The sequence below is a fragment of the Electrophorus electricus genome, chromosome 14 (genome assembly GCF_041902795.1).
Source record: "Electrophorus electricus isolate QZ-2024a chromosome 14, ASM4190279v1, whole genome shotgun sequence".
In the NCBI taxonomy this organism is placed as follows: Eukaryota; Metazoa; Chordata; class Actinopteri; order Gymnotiformes; family Gymnotidae; genus Electrophorus; species Electrophorus electricus.
Genome location: NC_137510.1, coordinates 1285001 through 1309775, shown reverse-complemented (window position 1 = coordinate 1309775; position 24775 = coordinate 1285001). Strand labels below are relative to the sequence as shown.

Sequence of the window (24775 nt, the reverse complement as noted above, 5' to 3'; positions counted from 1 at the left end):
TTATTATTATTATTATTGTTGTTGTTGTTGTTATTATTCCTATTATTATTATTACTATTATTACTGTTATTATTATTATTATTATCATTATTATTGTTGTTATTATCATTATTATTACTATTATTATTATTACTGTTATTATTATTACTATTATTATTATTGTTATTATTATTACTATGATTGCTGTTATTATTATTATTATTATTATTATTATTATTATTATTATTATTATACCCTTGTCACCATGGTAATTTTGGAGCACTCTGGCTGAAGGTGGATGCCACAGAAAAGCAGAGACACTGTCTTGCTAGCAAAGAGACATCTGATATTCTCTTCAAAACAGCTTGTCAGTGTTCTGGTATTGGAGACGTGTCTGAATTTGTTGTATTTTTTTCTCTCGCTCTCTCTCTCTCTCGATCTCTCTCTTGCTCTCTCTCTCACACACACACACACACACACACACACACACACACACACACACACACACACACACACACACACACACACACACTCCATGAACTGCTGTTTGACAGAAAACCTTATTTAACCATTAATATTTCCCAGAGTCCCACAGTGAGGCAGCGCTGTCTCTGAGGTCTCACTCGTAAGACCAGTCTGAATCATGCAGGATCCTCCTCTACCTGAAAGTCGCCACCTCCTGTTGTGGCTCAATTATAGTCTCGAAGCGCTGGCTCTGATCTGCAAGCTCTTGTACCGCCTTTCACTCTTTCTCTCTCTCTCTTCATCTCTATTTAGCTCTCGGTGCCTTTTATTCGAACGAGAGCTCTAGGAGACAGCTCGTGAGTCCTATTTGCAGACTCACCTTTGGGCAAAATTCAATTCCTGAGCTAAACTCAATGAGAGAGAGAAAGAGGAACATCTTTCTTGACACATCATCTCATCTCAGATGATATTACTGTATGTGTGTTCATAAAAGAGCCATTGATTCTAGACAGTGTACCATCATCTTGTGGGATAAAGTCTGACATATCAAGAGGCTGTGGCTCTTAAATGATTATTATCTTTAAAATTTATTTCCAATAGTCTTGAGAACACACTAACGTGTCATAAATTTGAACAAGTGTAACATGATGATCAATAGCCAGGTACAGCATGAATCCTCTGGTCCTTTGTCATGGAGAGGCAGTATTTGTACGGATACTGTGGATGAGTAGTTTATAACACAATCTGGTCCTCTCATGGGTGTTGCTTTTACCACAGTGCTCTCAGTTAGTGAGCTGGACTTTCTAATTTTACACACCATGGAGGCAAGACTGCTGGGTTCTGGTCTGTTAGCTGGAGTTAGTGTGAACATATCGAAATATTCCAAAAATCGAGTGCCATTATTCTATTTAAATTTAAATGATTGTGTCTGCAGTATAACACTAAAATGAATACTTAATGAATGACATTTTTGCATTTTAGATAAGGTGTGGTGATCTCTCTGCTGTGTACCTCCGATACACAATGTGTTTTTGCTTTCATCACACAGTTTGCACAAAGATTTTGTGAGTAATGTTATGTTATTTCTCTCCCCGTTACTAAATGAAATGTGTTGTAGCATGAAATTCAGCCCCCCATACCCCATCTCTCTCTCACACTCACTCTCTCATGCAAATACACACAACCTCCCTTTGAAAATATAAATGTTCCTTTAAAAGGTTTGTCTTTCCGAATTGCATGTCCACATCTGTAGCTGCAGGTCTGATGTAATTATTGTTATTTATCTAATTTGCCCATAGCTCCATGGTGCATTATTCATTCCATCCACAAAACCTGTTTTTAATGCACCGGTGATGCACTAGTCCAAGATGGAAAGTCATTTTAACGGCTAAACCACTGTCACTGAATTTTTACTGTGTGATAGACTGCATTTAACATTGGGCAGTTTCTGCAATGAAGAAACCTCCGTATTTCATTCTATAAAATAAAATCCCTGAGTCCCATTATCAAAGAAAGAATGATAGTCTTTAGCTGTAATATTTAACTTCAAAAGTTTCCTTATAGCTTCTATGCTTATAGATTTCTTATACTTTTTCACGCACTACATGTGTGACAGATGTATCTGTAAAAAAGAAAAAAAAACTTCTGTGAAGCCATTCCTGAGTTGGTCGTTCAGTTCTCTTCACGTTTACCTCTGGATGACGTACAAAACACAGTAAACAGAGCCCGGGGAACAGTCTGTTGGTCAAATATTTGCAAGGTTTCCTCTTGGGTATTTTTCCAGTGTCCGACGAGAATCTAAATCACTCCAACAGCCTGTAACTCAGGCTTTAAGTCCACTGAAGCACAGATGATGTGAGACATGCATACTCCACCGCACATTATATATGTTATATATGCAGGACATAATTCATCTGCAGTTCTGCAGACTTCTCAGTTCTCATGAATGGAGCTTAATAAAGGGTCACTGGCTCCATGCCGTCTTTTGTTAAATGGTCCGTGTTTGACTTCGGAAATGTGTTTTCTCGGGCTGGTAGAGGGCAAGTCAAACAAGCCCATGTGTCAGCGCCATGAAAGTGATCTGTCTTACTGCACTTCTGTAGGACTGCAGTGTGTGTGTGTGTGTGTGTGTGTGCGTGTGTGTTTCCATGAGATGAATAAAAGATACAAAAGCTTTTTTAATGATGGGACATGTAATCACTACAATAATGCTTTTATCTTCAATATATTTAGTTCAAAGATATATGAAAACAACTTTCTACTGAATCTCAATGTCATAAGGTTTGATTTATTAAATATCAGGCCACTTAAGTGTTTTCAACCTCCCTCTCTAGTGTTATTGCACTGGCTTGTAATTGACTACCAGTGCAGTATGTGATACATCAGTGTCATGCTATAGATCACCTCAGCACATAACTAATTTATATTCATTTGTTGATGAATATTCATTGGCTGTAGTCAAAATTTCCTCCACCACAAATAATGGTCTTATCCCAGTCAAACCAGTGCTGCCTATGAAACTTTGATGCTAAGTATTTGCTGATAGCTCTAGAGGTGAACAAAAAGTTTAAAGAAGCTTTATTCTGCGTAACAACTGCGTCAGGCGCTAAAATAAAGGAGTTGCAAGAAAATAAAAGAAAAGCAAGAAAGAGGACTCGAGTAGTAAAGTGGTTCGTGCAGCCCAGATACCGAAGGCGGGTCGGTGCAGGCTGGCAGGCAACGAGCGAACCTGTGGGCTTATATAAGAGAAAACCTTGGAGAACTGAGGGACAGGTGTGCGTGGTCTAACAGGCAGGTGACCGGGACCGTGGCGGGTACGATGCGTGTGAGTGGGGGGCGTGTCCCTCCTGTAGAATGACCGGCCTACCGTGACAGCTTCGTAAATTAAAGTAAATTAAAGTAAAGTCTAAACACAACTAAAACAGGGGTGAAATGAATAAAATATGTTTAAATCCAGTTATAGATTTGTAAAAAACAGTAAAACTAAATTTTAAAAAATCCTCGCATAATTAATAATGCACCAAAGTCATACGATCTTTGTGCCTCCACCCGAGGCAGCCCGTGAGAGCCGTGTGGGACCGTCACAATGCTGAGGGCCTTCATTTACTGACCCTGTCAGACATATTGTGGCATCCACCAGTGAACTGTAGAGAGTTGGCCGTGCGCCTCCCCGAGACTTTTAGTTAAATAAGCATATTGTGAATAGTTGTTAAATAAGTGATCTGTGTGTATGTGGAGTGTAGTAATGTGTCTGCACTCCTCATGGAGTAGTTACCCTTTAGTTGGCTTTTTCTACATATCATCCACTTCGTCTGCTGTGTGTGAGTCTTTCCAAAACCTATTCTTAGAATAAATAGCTGTTCATTTTCACCAAAAAATTGTATTTTCATGCTTCTACTTCAGGATATACACTGCGTTGCCTACAATACTTTAAAAATACCAAATGCCAATGTGCACCATTCCATTTGGCTTGTCAGTGTATTTTTTAGCTATTCTAAAGTTTACTGTTAATGTTTGTTTGAGCATGGTCAGTGTGCCCTGCTTCTTGGGGCAGGCCAATCTGAATGGTATTCCAAAAATATCCAGCTCTATAAACAGAGTATTTATTGGGGCTGAATTTTTCTATAGAGTTGCCTGCACTTACTACATGAAACAGATTATGTGTGCATGCAATCCGCGGGCCCAGCGTTACTTTTGCACATAATAAAATAAGCAATTAGTCTTACATAATGTCATGTTCGATATATAAATTTAAGATTAATGTTCAATATACACTATAACCGAAAGTATGTGGACACCCCTCCTTATTAGAGTTCAGGTATTTCAGCACACCCCTTGCTAACAGCTATGTAAAATCATGCAATCTCCAAAGACAAATATTGGCAATAGAATAGGTTGTAACAAAGAGCTCGGTGACTTTAAACGTGGCGTATAATGCCTCCTCTGCCTACAAATTAGTTTGTAAAATGTCTGCCCTGTTGTATCTTCCATAAGAGCCGTTACTGTCAAATAGATGTGTTTCAGAACAAAAACAGCTCAGCGAAAAAGCAGTCCACCATGCAAACCCACTGAGCAGAGCTCCCGAGCACTTCGGCATGTAGCATGTAACAGGGCCTGTCTCTTCTGCATCACTCCAAAACCAAGTTCCAACATCAGCACAAGAACTGTGCATCAGGGGATTCACGACATGGGTTTCCACGGCCAAGAGGTTGCACACAAGCCTGAGATCACCATGTGCAATGCCAAGTGCTGGCTGGAGTTAGAAAACCCACTATTTCTAAGTGTAACACATGCTGCCACAGGACGTTCTCTGGAGTGATGAATTATGTTTCGCTGTCTGTCTAATGGATTAATCGTAGATTAGCGGATGCCAGGAGAACTCCACCCACTGGAGGAATGCAGAATGCCAACAGTAAAGTTTGGTGAAGGAAGAAAAGTTGTTTGGGGCTGTTTTTCAAAGTTTGGGACAGGGTCCAGTGGAAGGTAATGGTAATATCACAGCATGTTAAGGTTTTTTAGACAATTTTGTGGAAGGTGCCATCCTGTTCCAGGTGACTGTGCACAAAGTGAGGTTTGAATGGTTTGAATATTTGGTGCAGAGGAACTCCAGTAGTCTACCCAGAGCCATAGTGTCATCCCTGTTGGACACCAGTGTTTGACCTCACTCTATACTCTTGTGGAAAGCCTTGGAAGCAGAGCGGAGGCTGTTTATAGCCACAAACAGGTGACCAATTCCATATTCATGTCCATGGTTTGGGGATGGGATGCCCAATAATATCAAATTGGTGTAATATTTTTGGCCGTATAGTGTACATAATTTTATTTTAATTTGGATTGCAATATTACTTGATAATAAATTGTTAATTCAGCTTTCAGAAACTAAATAAACATAGAAAATCAGTTCTGAAATATAATTTTGTGCCAGAAGCATGCCCCTATATTTGATACAAGCCTGTCAGTTCAAATACATTCCATTTATTTGGCACTTTTACCTGAACCAACAGTTATGACTGAACACAACTTGCATAACTGAGGGTTGAGGGTTTTGCACAAGGAAACAACAGTGCTGGGACTTGAACTGACAATCTTCTGCTCACTAGTCAAGTACCATAACCACTAAGCTGGTTTCAGTATGCTAAATTATAGCACTTTTAGAAAACCCACTATTTCCAAAACAACAGCTTCAGGTGAGATCAGTTACCAGGAATTGTGTAAACATTTCAGCCATATCACAGTTCTGACCTAATTATCTCAAAACTTTAGCGTACTTTATCATTTTAGTTTCCTTGAGTCACAGATTGCCTAGAAGGAAGAGAAAGTTCTCCATCTTTCAACTTTAAACAACAAAAAACTAAACAAAACAAGCAAACTCTCAAAGAAACAGATATAACACCACCACCACTATACCATCAGCTTGTCAGGACTTTCATGTGCAAACAAAAACCAACCCAGCAGTAGTTTCATGGCAGATGCTTGAGTGTTTGCGAAATGGCTGGTCTGTTGTTAGCTCTGCCTTCCCGGTTGGGTGAAGTGTAGTGACCAGCTAAACACTTGACTGTGGCATCCTGAGCGCAGAGCCCCGTGCTGAGGTGTGCTGGCGTGGAGGCTCTCAGAGGGCTAAATATTTGGCAGCGGGAGAGGGATATGCAAATCTCCGCAGATGTGACAGGGCAAAAGTGACTATGCATTTTTATTCATGAATTCTGTTTGCTATTCATTATTCCAATGAAGGGTTTGCTCTATTGTCTGTGCAACTCCTCTTTCTCCTTGAAAATGATACATTCAATGTACATATTTTTAGGCAAAAATATAAATTCAGCTAAATTAAAAACTGACAACTGGTGGGGAATTCAATTGAAATGCAATGTGTTGCAGTGAGTTATTTGATAATGATGACAAACAAATTGATTTTCGTGATCATGTTATTTGTCTCAGACCTCGTCAGGCATAACATCATGGTTTTATTCCACATCATACGTTCTTCCCAAAACAAAAGTGTTATTTGTTTTTTTGTTTTTTTTGTTTTTGTTTTGTTTTTTTGTTTTGCTAATGAGAAAATTTCACTTTTTTAGTTTTAAGCTCTTCCAAGTGAAACTTTACCTGTGATCATTTTGTTTCTGTGTCACAAAGCAAGTTGGAAAAAAACACAATGCTGTCTTTCGCAGCATGACAAAAGCTCATTAGAATTGCAAATACTAAACAGACAAGAATCCTGTGCAGGCATATTTAATTACATGATGCTGCATTAACCAAACAGGAAGCTCTTTGTCCTCTCAGGGCGCCGTGGCACTCTGCTTTGACCCATGTTAAAGCACAGCCGGCAGAATGTAAATGTTAAGTGCCATTAAACTACAGAAACAGGGGCATCATTTCAATTACTTAGATGGTCATTTGCCCAAAAGGACACTCGAGATTGCTTTCAAATTGTCTCACAAATAAATGTGATGACACTGATGAAATCAGTAATGAGGTCTCAAAATGCATTTTCCCAAAACATGATACTATTCACAAGACCCAAAATGGATTTTTTGCTCAAACAATAAAACCATTCAATCAAATTTGTGAAGTCAAAGGTGGGTGCGAAGGGGGAAGTTTTCAGATGTCAGGAAAACAACAGACTTACAGAATAGATAATTTTGTAATGTTTTAAACATTTAAATTGCACCTTTATTGCAGCCATTAAACATTCTAAACAGCTCGATGAAACTTGAAATAGAGAGCTCAGCACTAGTGTCCAACAAAAAAGTTTACAGTAGTCTCAGGTGGTGTCCATTCTTTGGTATCTTAATTGAATGAGTGAGCTCACTGCTCAGTGTGTGCTGTCAAATGGCTGGAGTCTTATTAAACACCTGTACACACGGCACCTCTAAGACACGACACACTTCTGCTGCAAATGAAACAATTAGGCCGCCAGCACAAAGACCTGAAGATGCCCTCTCCAAACTTCGTTTACGCCACAATGATCCAGTTTCCTTTGCAAAGGACGACACACGGGTCCGTGTTTACTAATCAGAACAGCAGAACAGCAGTGCTGTCTAAGGGACTCCTCTGCTGTCCATATATCTTAATTGGTTAAAGGAAGAGTGCCCAGCTCTGTTAATAGAGACCTGCCACCATACGGAACTCAGTTCCCACCCTAATGTGGATATTCCAACCATGTATAAGGCACCTGATCCAGTCTGCCTGAAGCATCAGAGCATAAGGGCTAGTTAGATTATAGCTGGAACTCAATTCTGCAGAAAGACGGTTCTCTAAGAGCAGGGCTGGACAGACCTGGTATAAACTGGTATAAACTGGACAGACCTAGTATAAACTGGTCTTTCTCCATAGTTTAGACTCTACTCTTAGATTAAACTGTAAATTCAATTAGGGTATTCTATTAAAAGTCTGCCACTTTATTAACAACACATACGTTGTACCTTATAAAAATGGCTGCTCATTCATGTTAAAGTACTCTTTGTGTGGAGCAACCATATAGGTAGACTTTGTACATGCACAGTTACATACTGTAGCCCATCTGATGCCATGAACAATTTGTTACCCACCCCTACCCCATTCATCAACCTGTATCACCCTGGTGTTTTACACACACCACTGTCACTGCTGGCTTGAGAGTGTTCCCTCACCCAAACATATCCAGCCATCACTGATCAGAAACCGACAGCTAATGCTGTCAGGACAAACAGCTTTGAATCTGATATTAGACCCAGGGCGCTGTTCCAAGAGCCTTCACTTGACGAAGCTTTCCTGGAGAGGACTTGTTTATTCAGACTGTGGTAGGAGAAAACATTGAAATGGGACTTTAGTCAAAGACCTTGACCTTCAGGGCCCTGATCCCTTATCATTTATATGCCAGTCTGTTCACAAACGTCGCTTTTGCAATCGTGCACGATCATTCATCAGAGTAGGAAAAGACATGCCGCTCATACACACACACACACACACACACACACACGCACACTCACACACGCACACACACACACACACACACTCACACACACACACACTCACACACACACTCACACACACACACACACACACACACTCACACACACACACTCACACACACACACACACACACACACACACACACACACACACACACTCACACACACACACACACACACACTCACACACACACACACACACACTCACACACACACACTCACACACACACACACACACACACACACACTCACACACACACACACACACACACACACACTCACACACACACACTCACACACACACACGCATACACACACGCACACACACACACTCACACACACACACACACACACACACACACACACACACACACTCACACACACACACACACACACACACACACACACACAGTGATAGCCTGATTGCTTGCTCATGACCACGACTCATCTTTGAGATGTTACCCTCCACCCTCTCACATCCAACCAGCATATATGCATACATGAAGGGGAAAGGGAACCATAAAGAGGCCACCATGAAAGCAGCTACAGCCAAATACCTACAAAGAGTGAGACTTGTCCTGAGAAGTGAGCTGAACAGGAGAAATGTGATCTGCGCTATAAACACCTATCAACACCTACACTCTAGCAGTCATCAGACACCCCGCTGGCATAATAAACTGGCCAAAGGTGGAGATAGAAACCACTGGCATCAAGACAAGGAAACTCCTCACAATGCACGGAGGGTTTCATCCCAAATCCAGCACTCTGGGACTGAACACTAAACAGAAGGAGGGGGGATGAGGACTAGTGAGTGTCAGAGCCACTATCCAGGGTGGAACAACCAAGATCCAGGAGTACACCAGACTGGAAGTTCCATGGTCAAAGTCAACCTTCAAAAAAGACCTTCATATCTATATAAGCATTGTGAGGATTACAGGATCCACTTTATTTTTAGTCTGAGAGTGTTATAAAGTGTCAGGACACCAGATCTCGATGAGCAAATGGAGGTTTCACGCCATCAAGTACACAAACAACAAAATATAAAGTCCTTCATCTAGAATAGGGAGGACTAGGCTCACCATTCTCATCCTCTGTTGTGGAACGTGTATTATTTTTCTTTATTCGAACCTGCATGTGTCTTGTTTTCGTGAGTTTTATAACACTTCTGTTTGAATTACCCTCCTGTTGACTGGTGCACTGAGACAAAATTGCAAATAAGTGACAAGCACTATGCAAATGCAGAAAAAAGCGAGAAAGGTTCAGAGGCAGAATATCAAGTCCATAGCTGCAGGACCTGCCAGACACTACTCACAGGGGACTACTTGTATCCCGGAGACTGAAACGCTGCGTCTTGTTTTATCTAGCGAGAGAGCGAATTAGTCTCTTATCACACATCTCAACAGATACGGAGAGATCACAGCACATCCCTTTAGCGATTACCTGGGATTCATGTAAGATGACTATGAACTCTCCGTCTCCGTGCGTCATTATCCCAAATTTAGGACCCGGATAAAGAGCCATGGGAAAACAGTACACAAGGCAGAACAAAAAGCTACTTTTATTAGTTTCATCTGACAGCACACAGCTCATTAAATCCAGGAAACGTGCAGGTTAAAAGCACAGTCTAAAGTCATAGTAGTTAATCCATACATTACTAGTGAGGCTAACACAGACCTCTAGCAATGGTAGCTGCCAACTATTACATGTTTCTGGTTACCATATTAGCATTACTCTTGTTTGACACATTTCGTTTAACTGCCCTTTTTAAACCTATTCAGGGCAAGAATGTTTCAAAACTGCATAATTCCAGTTTAAAATGTTGATTTGCTGAGTCATGAAACCAGTGTAAAATATTCAAAAGTATGCTTTAAAGGTAGTATCAAAGGAAGGCACTGTGAGAAATGTCATTGAATGACATAATTTGCTATTTGAACGTGCAAAGATGTTTGTTAATGCATCATGTTTGTTAATACATCAAGCAAACAGATTATGCAGACGAGTCATGGTCCAACGCGTGTTGTGTCCTGCTGCCGGTCCATGTGCAGAGACAGAGGGAGACTCCGGTTGCTGCCCTTCCGAAGGCTTGCGGCTCTTCAGTTCAGCTTTGCGTTTGGTTGCTGTGCTTTTATTTTCAGTACAAAAACAGCCATTAGCTGAACCCATTTGAATAGCAGGGAGTGGGGATATAATGAGCTGCTTTTTATAATGTGTAGTAAAGAGCACATTTAAGATGTGCTTTTCACTCTGTGTGTGTGTGTGTGTGTGTATGTGTGTGTGTGTGTGTGTGTGTGTGTGTGTGTGTGTGTGTGTGTGTGTGTGAGTGAGAGAGAGAGAGAGAGTGAGAGAGAGAGTGAGAGTGAGAGTCATATTAGCTGATCTGTGAAGCTGACTGAACATGCTTTGATAATGTGTGTGTGTGTGTGTGTGTGTGTGTGTGTGTGTGTGAGTGAGAGAGAGAGTGAGAGAGAGAGAGAGTCATATTAGCTGATCTGTGAAGCTGACTGAACATGCTTTGATAATGTGTTTGTGTGTGTCTGTGTGTGTGTGATGCAGACTTTATTCTGTTTCTAGTAGCATTATAGTGCTTCTTGCACTCTTGTATTTTCATTTGCACTACAGAGCATATCAAAGCGCCATGTTTTCAACAGGATGCATAAAGACAGCACCTGTAGAGCCGTACACATTCGCATAACACACTACACTGCGGCACTACTGAACGTATGCACAGAACTGAACAATTTTGCAATTCAGTGCTTATTTTAATGGCGCTTTTTTAAAAGCAAACATTATCTTACGGAAGCTTTCCAGAAATCTGGTTCTTTTCTGCGTGTCCATCACCCTCGCATTTATCTTTCCCACCTGTATTGTAATCTTTGTGTCCTGCTTTAGGCTCATCGCAGTCTTCAGCGTGTTCTTCTTCAGCAAACCTCTCTTCATCATCGTTCGGCTTGTCTTCTCCCCCGTATTCGCCACAGTGCCTCTGGGTCGGTACTGCACCAACTCCGGTGCTCTTGCACAGGTTTAAATCTCTTCCATTGACTATTCTAAATCACCACCCACGTCTGCACAAGAAGAGACGGTTGTCCTTTTTTTGCATATATAACGCATGAGCTTAATGCTTTCTAATGCAGAGATGTCTAAGAGTAAGCAGCCAACGCCATCTAGAATGGAGCACTGTAAAATCAAATCTGAGAAACATATTCTGAGTTTTAACAAAAAGGTGTATTGGTGAGAAATTAGGAAACCTTAACTTTCTGTCCACCTCTAAATACTAATTAATCTGATAGAGTTTACATGTCTTCAGTCAAATTCCTGTTGTGAGAATTCAATGAAATCTGAAGGTAAAAACCTGTTTGCTTATATGCGGACATCTATGAGGAAATCACTTGAAATGACTTACACATACTGGAATATGTAGTGGTGAGTTGACTGAAGCAGGAGGTGAAACAGGATACAGATGTGTTAATGTTTTTCTCAGTCCAGTCCACAGTTGAAAAGCCGGTAGACAGAAAACATTGACGTAAATCATAGTGAATGTACAGGGAGCCTTTGCAGTGACTGTCAATAAACTCTTATTTCACTTATTGCACAGCAATAGCAAACATACAGATAAATGTACATGATGCATAACAGCTGTGCCGTGGTAACAGGCCTACACAAAGTAGCACGTTATTGTGCAGGAAAGTGTTTGTGCGTTGCTTGGCAACAGTCCAGTCCCAGTCCAATTGCTGAACTATTCGTGCTGGCAGAGCCAAATAAATATTAAACAAACAAATCATAATCTCCTGCTGCTTATTGCTGTTAACGAATAAATGGTGTAGCGCTGTTGTATGAAAGCAATATCATATGAGAAGCAGCGCTGGTGCACTGAATGTCAGCAGGACTGTGATCATCTCCAGCTTGTGACCAAATCACAGCCCTGCTGAGAATCAGTATATCAACACTCCCTCTTGTGTGGTCTCATCTAAGCAGATTACAGGTATACACACACACACACACACACACACACACACACAAACACACATACACACACACGTAGATCACAGGGATGTACATGGGTATATATACACATAGATAGATCACAGGGGTGGAGCCACAGATGAAAACAATGAAGGGCAGAGACTATACAAAATATGTAACATGGTGGAGACTATACAAAATATGTGACATGGTGGAGACTATACAAAATATGTAACATGGTGGAGACTATACAAAATATGTAACATGGTGGAGACTATACAAAATATGTAACATGGTGGAGACTATACAAAATATGTGACATGGTGGAGACTATACAAAATATGTGACATGGTGGAGACTATACAAAATATGTAACATGGTGGAGACTATACAAAATATGTAACATGGTTGAGACTATACAAAATATGTAACATGGTGGAGACTATACAAAATATGTGACATGGTGGAGACTATACAAAATATGTGACATGGTGGAGACTATACAAAATATGTAACATGGTGGAGACTATACAAAATATGTGACATGGTGGAGACTATACAAAATATGTAACATGGTGGAGACTATACAAAATATGTAACATGGTTGAGACTATACAAAATATGTAACATGGTGGAGACTATACAAAATATGTGACATGGTGGAGACTATACAAAATATGTAACATGGTGGAGACTATACAAAATATGTAACATGGTGGAGACTATACAAAATATGTGACATGGTGGAGACTATACAAAATATGTGACATGGTGGAGACTATACAAAACATGTAACATGGTGGAGACTATACAAAACATGTAACATGGTGGAGACTATACAAAATATGTGACATGGTGGAGACTATACAAAATATGTAACATGGTGGAGACTATACAAAATATGTAACATGGTGGAGACTATACAAAATTTGTGACATGGTGGAGACTATACAAAATATGTAACATGGTGGAGACTATACAAAATATGTAACATGGTGGAGACTATACAACATATGTGACATGGTGGAGACTATACAAAACATGTAACATGGTGGAGACTATACAAAACATGTAACATGGTGGAGACTATACAAAATATGTAACATGGTGGAGACTATACAAAATATGTAACATGGTGGAGACTATACAAAATATGTGACATGGAAACTATACAAAATATGTAACATGGTGGAGACTATACAAAATATGTGACATGGTGGAGACTATACAAAACATGTAACATGGTGGAGACTATACAAAATATGTGACATGGTGGAGACTATACAAAATATGTGACATGGTTGAGACTATACAAAATATGTAACATGGTGGAGACTATACAAAATATGTAACATGGTGGAGACTATACAAAATATGTGACATGGTGGAGACTATACAAAACATGTAACATGGTGGAGACTATACAAAACATGTAACATGGTGGAGACTATACAAAATATGTGACATGGTGGAGACTATACAAAATATGTGACATGGTGGAGACTATACAAAATATGGAACATGGTGGAGACTATACAAAATATGTAACATGGTGGAGACTATACAAAATATGTAACGTGGTGAAGACTATACAAAATATGTAACATGGTGGAGACTATACAAAACATGTAACATGGTGGAGACTATACAAAATATGTAACATGGTGGAGACTATACAAAATATGTGACATGGAGACTATACAAAATATGTAACATGGTGGAGACTATACAAAATATGTGACATGGTGGAGACTATACAAAACATGTAACATGGTGGAGACTATACAAAATATGTGACATGGTGGAGACTATACAAAATATGTGACATGGTTGAGACTATACAAAATATGTAACATGGTGGAGACTATACAAAATATGTAACATGGTGGAGACTATACAAAATATGTGACATGGTGGAGACTATACAAAATATGTGACATGGTGGAGACTATACAAAATATGTAACATGGTGGAGACTATACAAAATATGTAACATGGTGGAGACTATACAAAATATGTAACATGGTGGAGACTATACAAAACAAAAACAAAAAGAATGCCAGAGTGGAGAACCATGACAATATAGAGAAGGTGTTTGGGATTACTTAAACACACAACTGGTATAGAGAAGGTGTTTGGTATTACTTAAACACACAACTGGTATAGAGAAGGTGTTTGGTATTACTTAAACACACAACTGGTATAGAGAAGGTGTTTGGTATTACTTAAACACACAACTGGTATAGAGAAGGTGTTTGGTATTATTTAAACACACACTGGTATAGAGAAGGTGTTTGGTATTAAACACACACTGGTATAGAGAAGGTGTTTGGTATTAAACACACAACTGGTATAGAGAAGGTATGTGGAATCACTTAAACACACAACTGGTATAGAGAAGGTGTTTTGTATTACTTAAACACACACTGGAATAGAGAAGGTGCTTGGTATTATTTAGTTCCAGACTGGAAAAGATTCTTAGAAATGTATGCTTAGGACACAGTTGGATTTAAGTTGGTTATGATATTTCACATATTGATCGATATTTGATATTTGATTGACATCATCCACCATAATATAGGCTGGGTGTGAAAACAACTCTAAAGCCACCACTTTGTGGACCAGCACTAAGTCCAAAGACAAGGAGAACAAATGACTCAGACAAGCTTTGAAAGAGTCTGACTACAAAGGTTAGGTTGATTGGATACTCTAAGTATGTGTGTGTGTGTGTGTGTGTGTGTGTGTGTGTCCACTGATGGTCGGTGCTGTGTCCTGGCCTTAACCTCCTCCCCCAGGGGTCTGTGGTCTGTGGGTCTGAGAATACCCTGTGTGCAAATTGGCTGCGCTTCTCTTCTGTGTGTGAGTGTTTGAAAAAGCTGATATCTGTCTGTAAAATGTCCTGTAGTATGAGAAAGGCACTATAAAAATGTAAACAATAACAACAACAACAACAACAAGACTAAGCCCCGATAGAGCAGCTCCAAGCTCAAGCATGAACAGCAGACAGCTGCGACAGAACAGATGAAATATTGTTTTCCCTCTGTGGCCACAGGGTGCGAGAAACTCTGGAGGATTTGAGACAAACATTACAAACAAAACATTATGCTGTATTTCAAAGGCTGCAACACACTGAGGTAGGAACGTGTTTTCTCACAGGTGTGCATTTAACGAAACTCCTGCTTGGCCCTGCACGGGCCTATACAGACACGACTGGGATAAGTGCCCTAATCTGGAGTCATCAGACGACCAAATCAGTACTCCTGCAAAGACAACAGTGACCGTGTTTTACAGTTAACATAAAAGAGTTGAATGACTGGGGTAATATTTTCAGTTGCTTTGACTGTACAATGTTCAGAAAGATTTAGAAGTGTGAATAGTTGGAAAAAAAACCTCAAATGTTAAGCAGGTGTCACTGCGAAGGAAGAAGCCCATTTACCCCATGGCAAGAAACCTGCAGGGTAAATGAGGATGGAAACGTTCGCAATAATAATTGTACCATGAAAGACTTTAAAAGCAAATAACAACCTTGAAATAGCATAGAGGAGATACTGTTCTGGGGTCTGTCAGCTGCAGTTTTAACCTGCTACAGGTAAGACAGGGATTAGCAACTGCTGTGTAAGGTGATTTATGAAAGTGGACTATACACTATATATATATATATATATATATATATATACATATATATATATATATATATATATATATATATATATATATATATATATATATATATATATATACTTAAAATTCTAAAAACAGCTTCAAATTCAGTGTAAACATTACTATGCAATCCACCTAGTTTAGCTTCTGAAACAAGAAAAGGAAACTTTGTTACTCAGTGTATTTAGCCACAGTCTCTTAGAATGCCATGGGACGTCTGTTTTATGACTTCATTGTTTTTTACATCAGTATAAGTTTGTTTAGTTGTTAAGTTTATTTTTATTGCATTAGTCTCAATATTCTCTAAGGCTGAATGTATTTGTTGTGTATCCCCTTTCCCACTTTTTATGTCAAGCTTTTGGAAAGCATTTGAATTGCACATCTGTATGAAAAACAGCTATGGACCCTTCAGGTGGTTGGAGATTATGATCTTGAGAAACAGGCAGACAGTCATTCCAGGAGAGAGCAAAAATGTGCAGCAGTCGCAACCAATTATTGGCAGGAAACACAGAGTCATTGGGCCTAGCAGTTGCAAAAGAAGGACCGTCAGATATCGTCTGATCCCCAGCAGCTGCACTTGTTTTGGTTTCTGTGGTGCTTTCTTCTACGAGGGCTGCAGAGTGTAGCGAACAAACGCCCGCGGGCAGCAGCAAAAGGAAGCAGGATTAAAGAACCTCCGCCTTGCAGGATTCAGACTGCACCCATAGACCAGGAGTGAGGAGATATTTCCGAGGAACAAACCCACAAGCAGCACAAGGACACGCTGAACAGGTGAAGCAGGAAGTAGAGGCCGTGCCAGTAAACACAAAGGTGCTGGCTCCATCCTAACAGCTGTCTACAGGTCACACGCAGAATGGTTTGTTTCCAAACTGCATTAGGCCCTCCGGGTCTCCGAGCTGATGTTATGAACTGTAGTTATGGATACTACATGCTGATTTTGGACCTCTTACAATGATATAAAGATTATGATGTTCTAATCTTCACACCAAAGAGCCAAGTTAGCATACTAAGGTTTTCCTGAAGAAAGGATTCACCACCTTTTAACTGTTTATGCTGTTATCACTGGCTATTTCACAAACAAACATTAACAAAAAGTGGCAGTATGTTGAGAGATGCTGAAAACAAAATGAGAGATGCATGAAAATGTTTGGCTGAAATAGCAGGAAGCATGACATGAGACTTCAAAGAGGCGAGAGCACTTGTTAGGACGTGACAGAGAGTATCCTTGCACACATTATGCTAACCTCAGTGCACATGCTAACCTCAAAAAGAAAGTTGCCATAGTGACTGAGGTGGTTAGACACAGAGCTGCTGTCACGATAGTGTTAAGCCTGAGTTAAACCCAGTATTAGCTCACCAAAATAAGAGTCCTCAGCTCTACTCTTCAGGTACTATCAGAGATGTCACTGGTGCTGGAGATTCCCTTTGAAATGGACTTTTCATTCTGAATGTATTGTAACGCGACTCTACAGTTCAGCTTTGATCATCGCAGCACTCTAATTCCATGGCCCTCTGCAAGCACTTCTAATCGCAAAGGACTACGAGACCTTGTATTAGTGATCACATTAACACAGTTAACCATCGGCTCACTACTCTGTACAGGTCAAAAAGACAAGAGACACGTACTTAATTCTGGTGTCATGCACAGTGATTTTTAAATAAAATTGTATTTTACACACACATACTTTATTTTTTTCACGAATGAACTTAGTCAAGATGGGAGGAGCTATAGTGTCACCAGTGCCACTTGGACCAGTGGCAGACTGGGTTCTGGAAGCAGCACCAGTCTGGACCCCAGTCCTCTCCACAACCAGTGGCCAGTGTGCTTCTCTTTTCAGTCTCTGACAAACCTTTATAGCATATACACATTTATCCATAGAACATCTGTTACAAACAGCCCACATGCTATAAAGAGCAGACTCAATGGTAGACTCCTGGACAGTTTGAGCAAAAAGATTTCATCTCGTGCTTCAAAACAGTTTCTTATTGGTAGCTATGAACTCTTGGGCCAGATTTGGTCTCTTAGGGCGATCTTCTCCACCCATGAATATCCATCCACCCTTTTCCTCCATTCACGTTGCTCTGATCATATCATCTGATTCACTTTGTGATCACAGACTTATAAAGAGTTACACATGTTTATATTCTGCAGTATTAGCTGATTAATATTAGCATTTGTTAATTAGCATTAGCATTTGTTAATTATCATTTGGTGATTAATATTAATGAGTCACAGTATTGTTCATACATCATTTATTTATATGATAGACTAATATTATTTTAGGTATTTAATGCTCTCTATTACATTTGCTTATCAAAATTTGGTATTATTGCTACTATATTAACAGAAAAAAACTATATAGATTTTTTTAAAACCAAAATCAATAGAAAAGACAAAGACCTGAATCAGCTACGTGAATCATCTGTGGGCAGTGTAGATAGTTCAGTGGACAGTGAAGGTCTACTGTGCTGGGTAAGACACGCAGTCAGTTCAGACACCAAGCTCAGTGCTTCTGCTACTCTTCTAGACACCCTGTCTCCGTGCAGTTTGACAACCCGGTGCTAAGGTGGGCTCCTGAGGTTCTGGACACTCTACCCAGAATCGCTCATTAAAAGCCGAGGTACGGCCTTCCCACAGCTGAGAATGGATCTTTGTCTGAGTCCAAAGAAGGGGGGGGGGGGGGGGGCTGAGGAGATGAATCAGTGCAGTAAACCCTCCTCCCCCCCATCCCCCTGAGCACGGAGATAATTAGTCAGTAGGGAGCTTGGCAATCATGTAAAGTCTGAAAGGGGAAAAAAAATCATGACTCGAAAAAAAAAAAACCCTTCTAAAGTTCAGCTAAAGTAGCTTCCTTTCCTCCCAAATACACACATGTCTAAATGGCAGTGGGGACAGTGATGTGTGAAGAAGGGATGCTCATAGCCTGAGAGCTCTGCACGAGGAAATGCTTTACTGTGCCAGTCCAGTCGCATGTTTTTGCTTTGTCAGCCAAAATCCATACAATGGATGTAACATTCTCCACATCAAACCAGCCTATTAATTGATTAACGAATGAACAGCGTTACGCAGTAAGAGTCTGGATATTAGACGCCACCCTCCGTGCATTGCTCTCTCCACTCTGCTGTGTGCGAGTGTTAAATGAGACTGGGAGCTGATCCCTTGTTCTTCCTATGACTGGAAATGAGGTCGCGGTCGTGACTAATAGAGGGGAAGTTAATTATCCCATGCGCCCTTGATTATCACATGTCATACTGGTTGTTTTGCTGTCAGGTCTCTATTAGCATGTCATTAATGGGCTTAGCATATGGACTTATCCCTAAAAGCCAAATGAAGTGAAAGATAGCTCTCTGCAATCTACATCCAGATCCGTGATTGGAGTGCTCGTTACGTAAGCTTCCAAAAGAAAATAATTCCAGGGAGATGATGCAAGTGATTGTTGTGATTGTAGATACATCATGTTAATTAGAATTGAGCGGTGTGGGGCGACTCTCATTCTCATAGGCTGAGATGAACTGACACTACATCCAATGTCTGGTTTCGTAAGTCTGATGACGCGAGCACAATTACCAAGGGGACAAAGCGTGGTTAAGACTTGCAACAAAATGCAAAAACATGTGCTTTAATTTGACAGGCCTGTGAAAATGAAAAGCATTTATCGAAGCTCTCAGGACTCAATCCCCCCACCATCACCACCCTCGCACAGCATACTGTTAGTGGGGGTACAGGAATGCCTATGTGTTGTGTTAGTCATTCTGCAGGCTCTGATGTTCCTCCGTGTGTAGGGTGCATGGCAGCGGACGTACTGAGGAAGACTACAAACACATTCCCGGCTGGTTTCACTCCCTCCATATACACATGGCATGCCATAACCACTTGCTGTTTTCTCTTCCTCCCTCTCGTTACTTCTCCTGTTTCTCCTCTGTTTCTCGCTCCTCTGCTCATCCTCTCTTCTTGGTCAAGGCTACGCATCTTTTCTCATAAGCTCTGCCTTGTAAGAACCATCTGCATTAGTCGTCAAACAACAATCCTGATATCATGTTTTGACCTAAATATATTTTCTGGGGGCTAACAATGCAGAAGCATCCACTGACCCCCAAGCACTGGGTGGTAGAGCTTATGCCATCAAAAATGTGGATTGGGGACTTCTTGTAGCTCTTTCCACACTGTAACAGTGTCTCTGCTAGGGGACTCTTCTGAGACAGTGTTTCTGCTAGGGGACTCTTCTGAGACAGTGTCTCTGCTAGGGGACTCTTCTGAGACAGTGTCTCTGCTAGGGGACTCTTCTGAGACAGTGTCTCTGCTAGGGGACTCTTCTGAGACAGTGTCTCTGTTAGGGTACTCTTCTGAGACAGTGTCTCTGCTAGGGGACTCTTCTGAGACAGTGTCTCTGCTAGGGGACTCTTCTGAGACAGTGTCTCTGCTAGGGGACTCTTCTGCAGAGATTCCGATGAGATTCTCAGTAAACACTAAAGCTTCTTTCTCCTCCAGGTACGCCCAGAGACAGCCAGGCTGGTACACATCACACAGACACCCAAACGTGGCTCTCATCATAAGCATTATCAATTTTTGGTGCAATCCCTCCTTCTCTCTCTCTCTCTCTCTCTCTCTCTCTCTCTCTCTCTCTCTCTCTCTCTCTCTTTCTCTTTCTCTCTCTTACCCAGGCATTGCAGCTGCATGTAGTGTTTCAGAATCACTGTTGGCGTTTGGAATCTCTTTGCCTGACTTCTCTACAGAGTGTCTTTTCAGAAGACATGCCAGTATGGTTAAACTGGGCCACTCTCCCAGGGCCACCTTGGTACTGTGGTTGTTTTTATAATCTTTTACATAAAGCTTCCCTTGACCTCTTATGTCTAAAAAAACCCTCCAATAACAACCCCCTCCACACACACAGTTTATTCAGTCTACAAACACATATGTAGTCATCCCTTCATATTTGGAGTAATGAAATTCTAAAAAGTATTTTCAAGGTCACACTGTGAGCTCATGCTTGGCTGTGGATCAGACTCAAAGCTTTTTGCAGAATACCTTTGACTGCAAAGGATCTGTGGTGGATATATTCAAGAGTTCACAGTGAGGTGTGTGCTGGGCCTCATTAATCATTCTAGCGACACGTCAATAAGGACATTATCAATAATGGCTTTACCAGTGAAGTGGCTTTTTGAAAGAGACAGTAGCCTAAATAAGGCCGTAGCATTATGAAAAAAACAGAGCTCACATATCAGCCGAATAGCTCTTCACTTTATATGTCTGTTCAGTGAGTCCTGGTTAAGATCATTGCCTGTTGAACAGTTTTCCTGATGAACAGTTGTAATTAAACATTTCCCATCAGTGTACAAACATCAGCAGGTACCTCTGTGCTCTTTATACACAGTCAGAAGGTTGAAAAACATTCATTTGATGTTTGTAGGACCGATTTAGCCGATTAACAGATGTGGACCGGGGGCCTCAGAACCCACAGTCTATAGCCACAGGGAGCTGTCCATGGTGCTGAACTTTCCTCTAGGTGCTGAATGAGTAACAAGCCGCAATTACAAGCTATTAAAGCCATTACAAAAGGACACTTTGAAGGGAGATTATTAATGTTGTAAATTAGCACGGAAAGAACATTAAACGAAACAAACACTGCAAGGTAAAATACAGAAATAAGCTTGAAATCCCAGTTGAGAGTATAGTTCATCCTGCAAATTGCATAGAAAATTTAAATGATTAATATTGTTCTTCAGTAAACAAGAACAAAAAAATCTTACAGTTACACTTTGTGAATTTGCACAGATTTACCTACAAACTGTAGATCCCACCATCAGATAAATGTCTCTCCTGTCACACAGCTAACAGCTACCAAACAGGCAGAGCCAAAGCACAATAAACCGGACTAGGTTGTGTTCATTCGAGTTAGTGGGCAGCTAGTGCATGTGCAAAAGCTCTGAGAAAATTAATTTTTCATAATATATCCTATTATTATATTACTAAGGTAAATAAACAAGGAAGCAAATCTGGTATTGACAACATCACAGGGTTAGGGTTAGAGACAACATTACAGGGTTAGGGTTAGAGACATTAAAGGGTTAGGGTTAGAAACAACATTAAAGGGTTAGTGCTAGAGACATTAAAGGGTTAGGGTTAGAGACAACATTACAGGGTTAGGGTTAGAGACATTACAGGGTTAGGGTTAGAGACATTAAAGGGTTAGTGCTAGAGACATTAAAGGGTTAGAGTTAGAGACAACATTACAGGGTTAGGGTTAGAGACATTAAAGGGTTAAGGTTAGAGACATTAAAGGGTTAGCGCTAGAGACATTACAGGGTTAGGGTTAGAGACATTAAAGGGTTAGTGCTAGAGACATTAAAGGGTTAGAGTTAGAGACAACATTACAGGGTTAGGGTTAGAGACATTAAAGGGTTAGCGCTAGAGACATTACAGGGTTAGGGTTAGAGACATTAAAGGGTTAGGGTTAGAGACATTAAAGGGTTAGAGTTAGAGACATTAAAGGGTTAGTGCTAGAGACATTAAAGGGTTAGAGTTAGAGACAACATTACAGGGTTAGGGTAAGGGACAACATTAAAGGGTTAAGGTTAGAGACATTAAAGGGTTAAGGTTAGAGACATTAAAGGGTTAGGGTTAGAGACATTACTGGGTTAGGGTTAGAGACAACATTACAGGGTTAGGGTTAGAGACATTAAAGGGTTAGTGCTAGAGACATTAAAGGGTTAGAGTTAGAGACAACATTACAGGGTTAGGGTTAGAGACATTACAGGGTTAGAGTTAGAGACACTAAAGGGTTAGGGTTAGAGACATTAAAGGGTTAGAGTTAGTGACAACATTACAGGGTTAGGGTTAGAGACATTAAAGGGTTAGTGCTAGAGACATTAAAGGGTTAGAGTTAGAGACAACATTACAGGGTTAGGGTTAGAGACATTACAGGGTTAGAGTTAGAGACACTAAAGGGTTAGGGTTAGAGACATTAAAGGGTTAGAGTTAGTGACAACATTACAGGGTTAGGGTTAGAGACATTAAAGGGTTAGGGTTAGAGACATTAAAGGGTTAGAGTTAGAGACAACATTACAGGGTTAGGGTTAGAGACATTAAAGGGTTAGAGGTAGAGACATTAAAGGGTTAATGCTAGAGACATTAAAGGGTTAATGCTAGAGACATTAAAGGGTTAGAGTTAGAGACATTAAAGGGTTAGGGTTAGAGACATTAAAGGGTTAGAGTTAGAGACAACATTACAGGGTTAGGGTTAGAGACATTAAAGGGTTAGAGTTAGAGACATTAAAGGGTTAATGCTAGAGACATTAAAGGGTTAGAGTTAGAGACAACATTACAGGGTTAGGGTAAGGGACAACATTAAAGGGTTAAGGTTAGAGAAGGCTAACCCAAAGGTGGTCCAGCAAAATTCCCCTTCTGTGCAAGCCTTGTAGGCAGTCCCACAGCAATAAAAACAAATGATAAACCCAAGATATATCTTGTCTTCAATCAAAGCCCTGAGCACAAATATTTTGTAAAAAACACCAAATATGTCCACCTTATTAAACAAGATAACAGCTATTTAATTCCCTGACGTACAGGCATGAGTTTAGGAAGGCACGCCGTCTGTGTGAGATTAGGAATCCCCACGGTCCCCAGGAAGATGATATGAATAATCATGTAGGTAAGATCAAAAAGGATAGACGTGTTTCTCAAGGTGAAGGATAATGGCTTGTGTTTGCTTCTGACTTGCTGAATGACAATGACAGTTTCACTAAAAGTTCGTTCACCCCACATCACCCCACACATTTGGCTCTGCCAATAAAAGTGACGTTTGTGTGTCATGCCACTCCTTGGCCCTGCAGCTCTGCACTCAGATTCCCATAATCCCCTGGGGACTCAGGTGGAGCTCAATCCTCAAACTTCATCCAATCAGGAGCCGCTCTCCAGATCCTATATATGCTGTTGGTCATCATGCTCTCGTTATGACCTATTGCAACTGTGTGCACAGAGCTGAGTGTTATTACTGTGTGTTAGTTCCTGGTCTCGTTTCTGTTTTTCACCCCAGATTTACCCCTTTTGTTTGTTTGCCTAGTCGTATTTTGCCTTCTGGCTTTCTTTGCCTTTTGGTTCCTGGTTATTCCCACTAAATGTCCCTCTGATATTGTTACTGTCTTATGCCGGTTTTGACCTTTCTCTGTTTTTTCACTGATGTACAGATTGCTTTTATCTGCAAGTGTCTGGCTGCTTCTGCCACATTACGCTGTGCTTCATTGTCTGAAGTGACTTGTGTGTTCCAGGTCTTGGCAGGAAAACAGGATGTGAGGAGGTGGGACAGAATTTGCCTTTATTACACAAATATACAGAGATAACAGGAACAGGAAATGGCCCTATGCGGCTCCTCATTATTCGTCTTGCTTTTCAAGCAAGTGTGACTTGTTTTCCAGCGTCATGGCTCTCATCAGAGACATCTCTCTCTGGGTCCAGTGACCTACTGAAAGAGAAGTTCACATGTAAGGAGGCTACCATTAACCACACGCAGACGTTACCGGTTCAGCATTGACCCCTGGCTCCAGTCCCCGGCCACAGTGACCTTAAAGCTACTGTGGTCCTGGGAGTGTGTTTAGTGTGCAGCAGTGCGCCTATACTAATACACTTTGCTCAGTTGTGTCAGAGCAGGGGAAACACAAAGTCGTGAAGCACCGTGGATCTTGCAGACCAGAGAATGGCTTATGATGCTTTGTCAGGAATGCACGGACTCCAGTGGAGCACAAATTCTGTCCGTGTCCATGCACAAAGC

General features: G+C 40.7%; 1 protein-coding gene across 13 annotated transcripts in view; it reads left to right on the top strand.

Moving 5' to 3' along the window:
- Nucleotides 1–24775, top strand: part of actr3b (actin related protein 3B) — a 52945-nt gene that overhangs the window by 17523 nt on the left and 10647 nt on the right. For 4 of the 13 annotated variants that reach the window (XM_035530908.2, XM_081696362.1, XM_081696364.1 and 1 more), the window contains one exon: nt 11280–12169. The exons of 3 other annotated variants lie outside the window; for them this stretch is intronic. In XM_035530908.2, the coding sequence (XP_035386801.1) occupies nt 11280–11429 (150 nt within the window). In that variant the 3' untranslated portion in view covers nt 11430–12169. Of the gene's footprint in view, nt 1–11279; nt 12174–16365; nt 17706–24775 lie in introns of those variants that run through there. 6 more of the 13 variants (XM_081696369.1, XM_081696365.1, XM_081696370.1 and 3 more) reach the window with 4 other exon arrangements.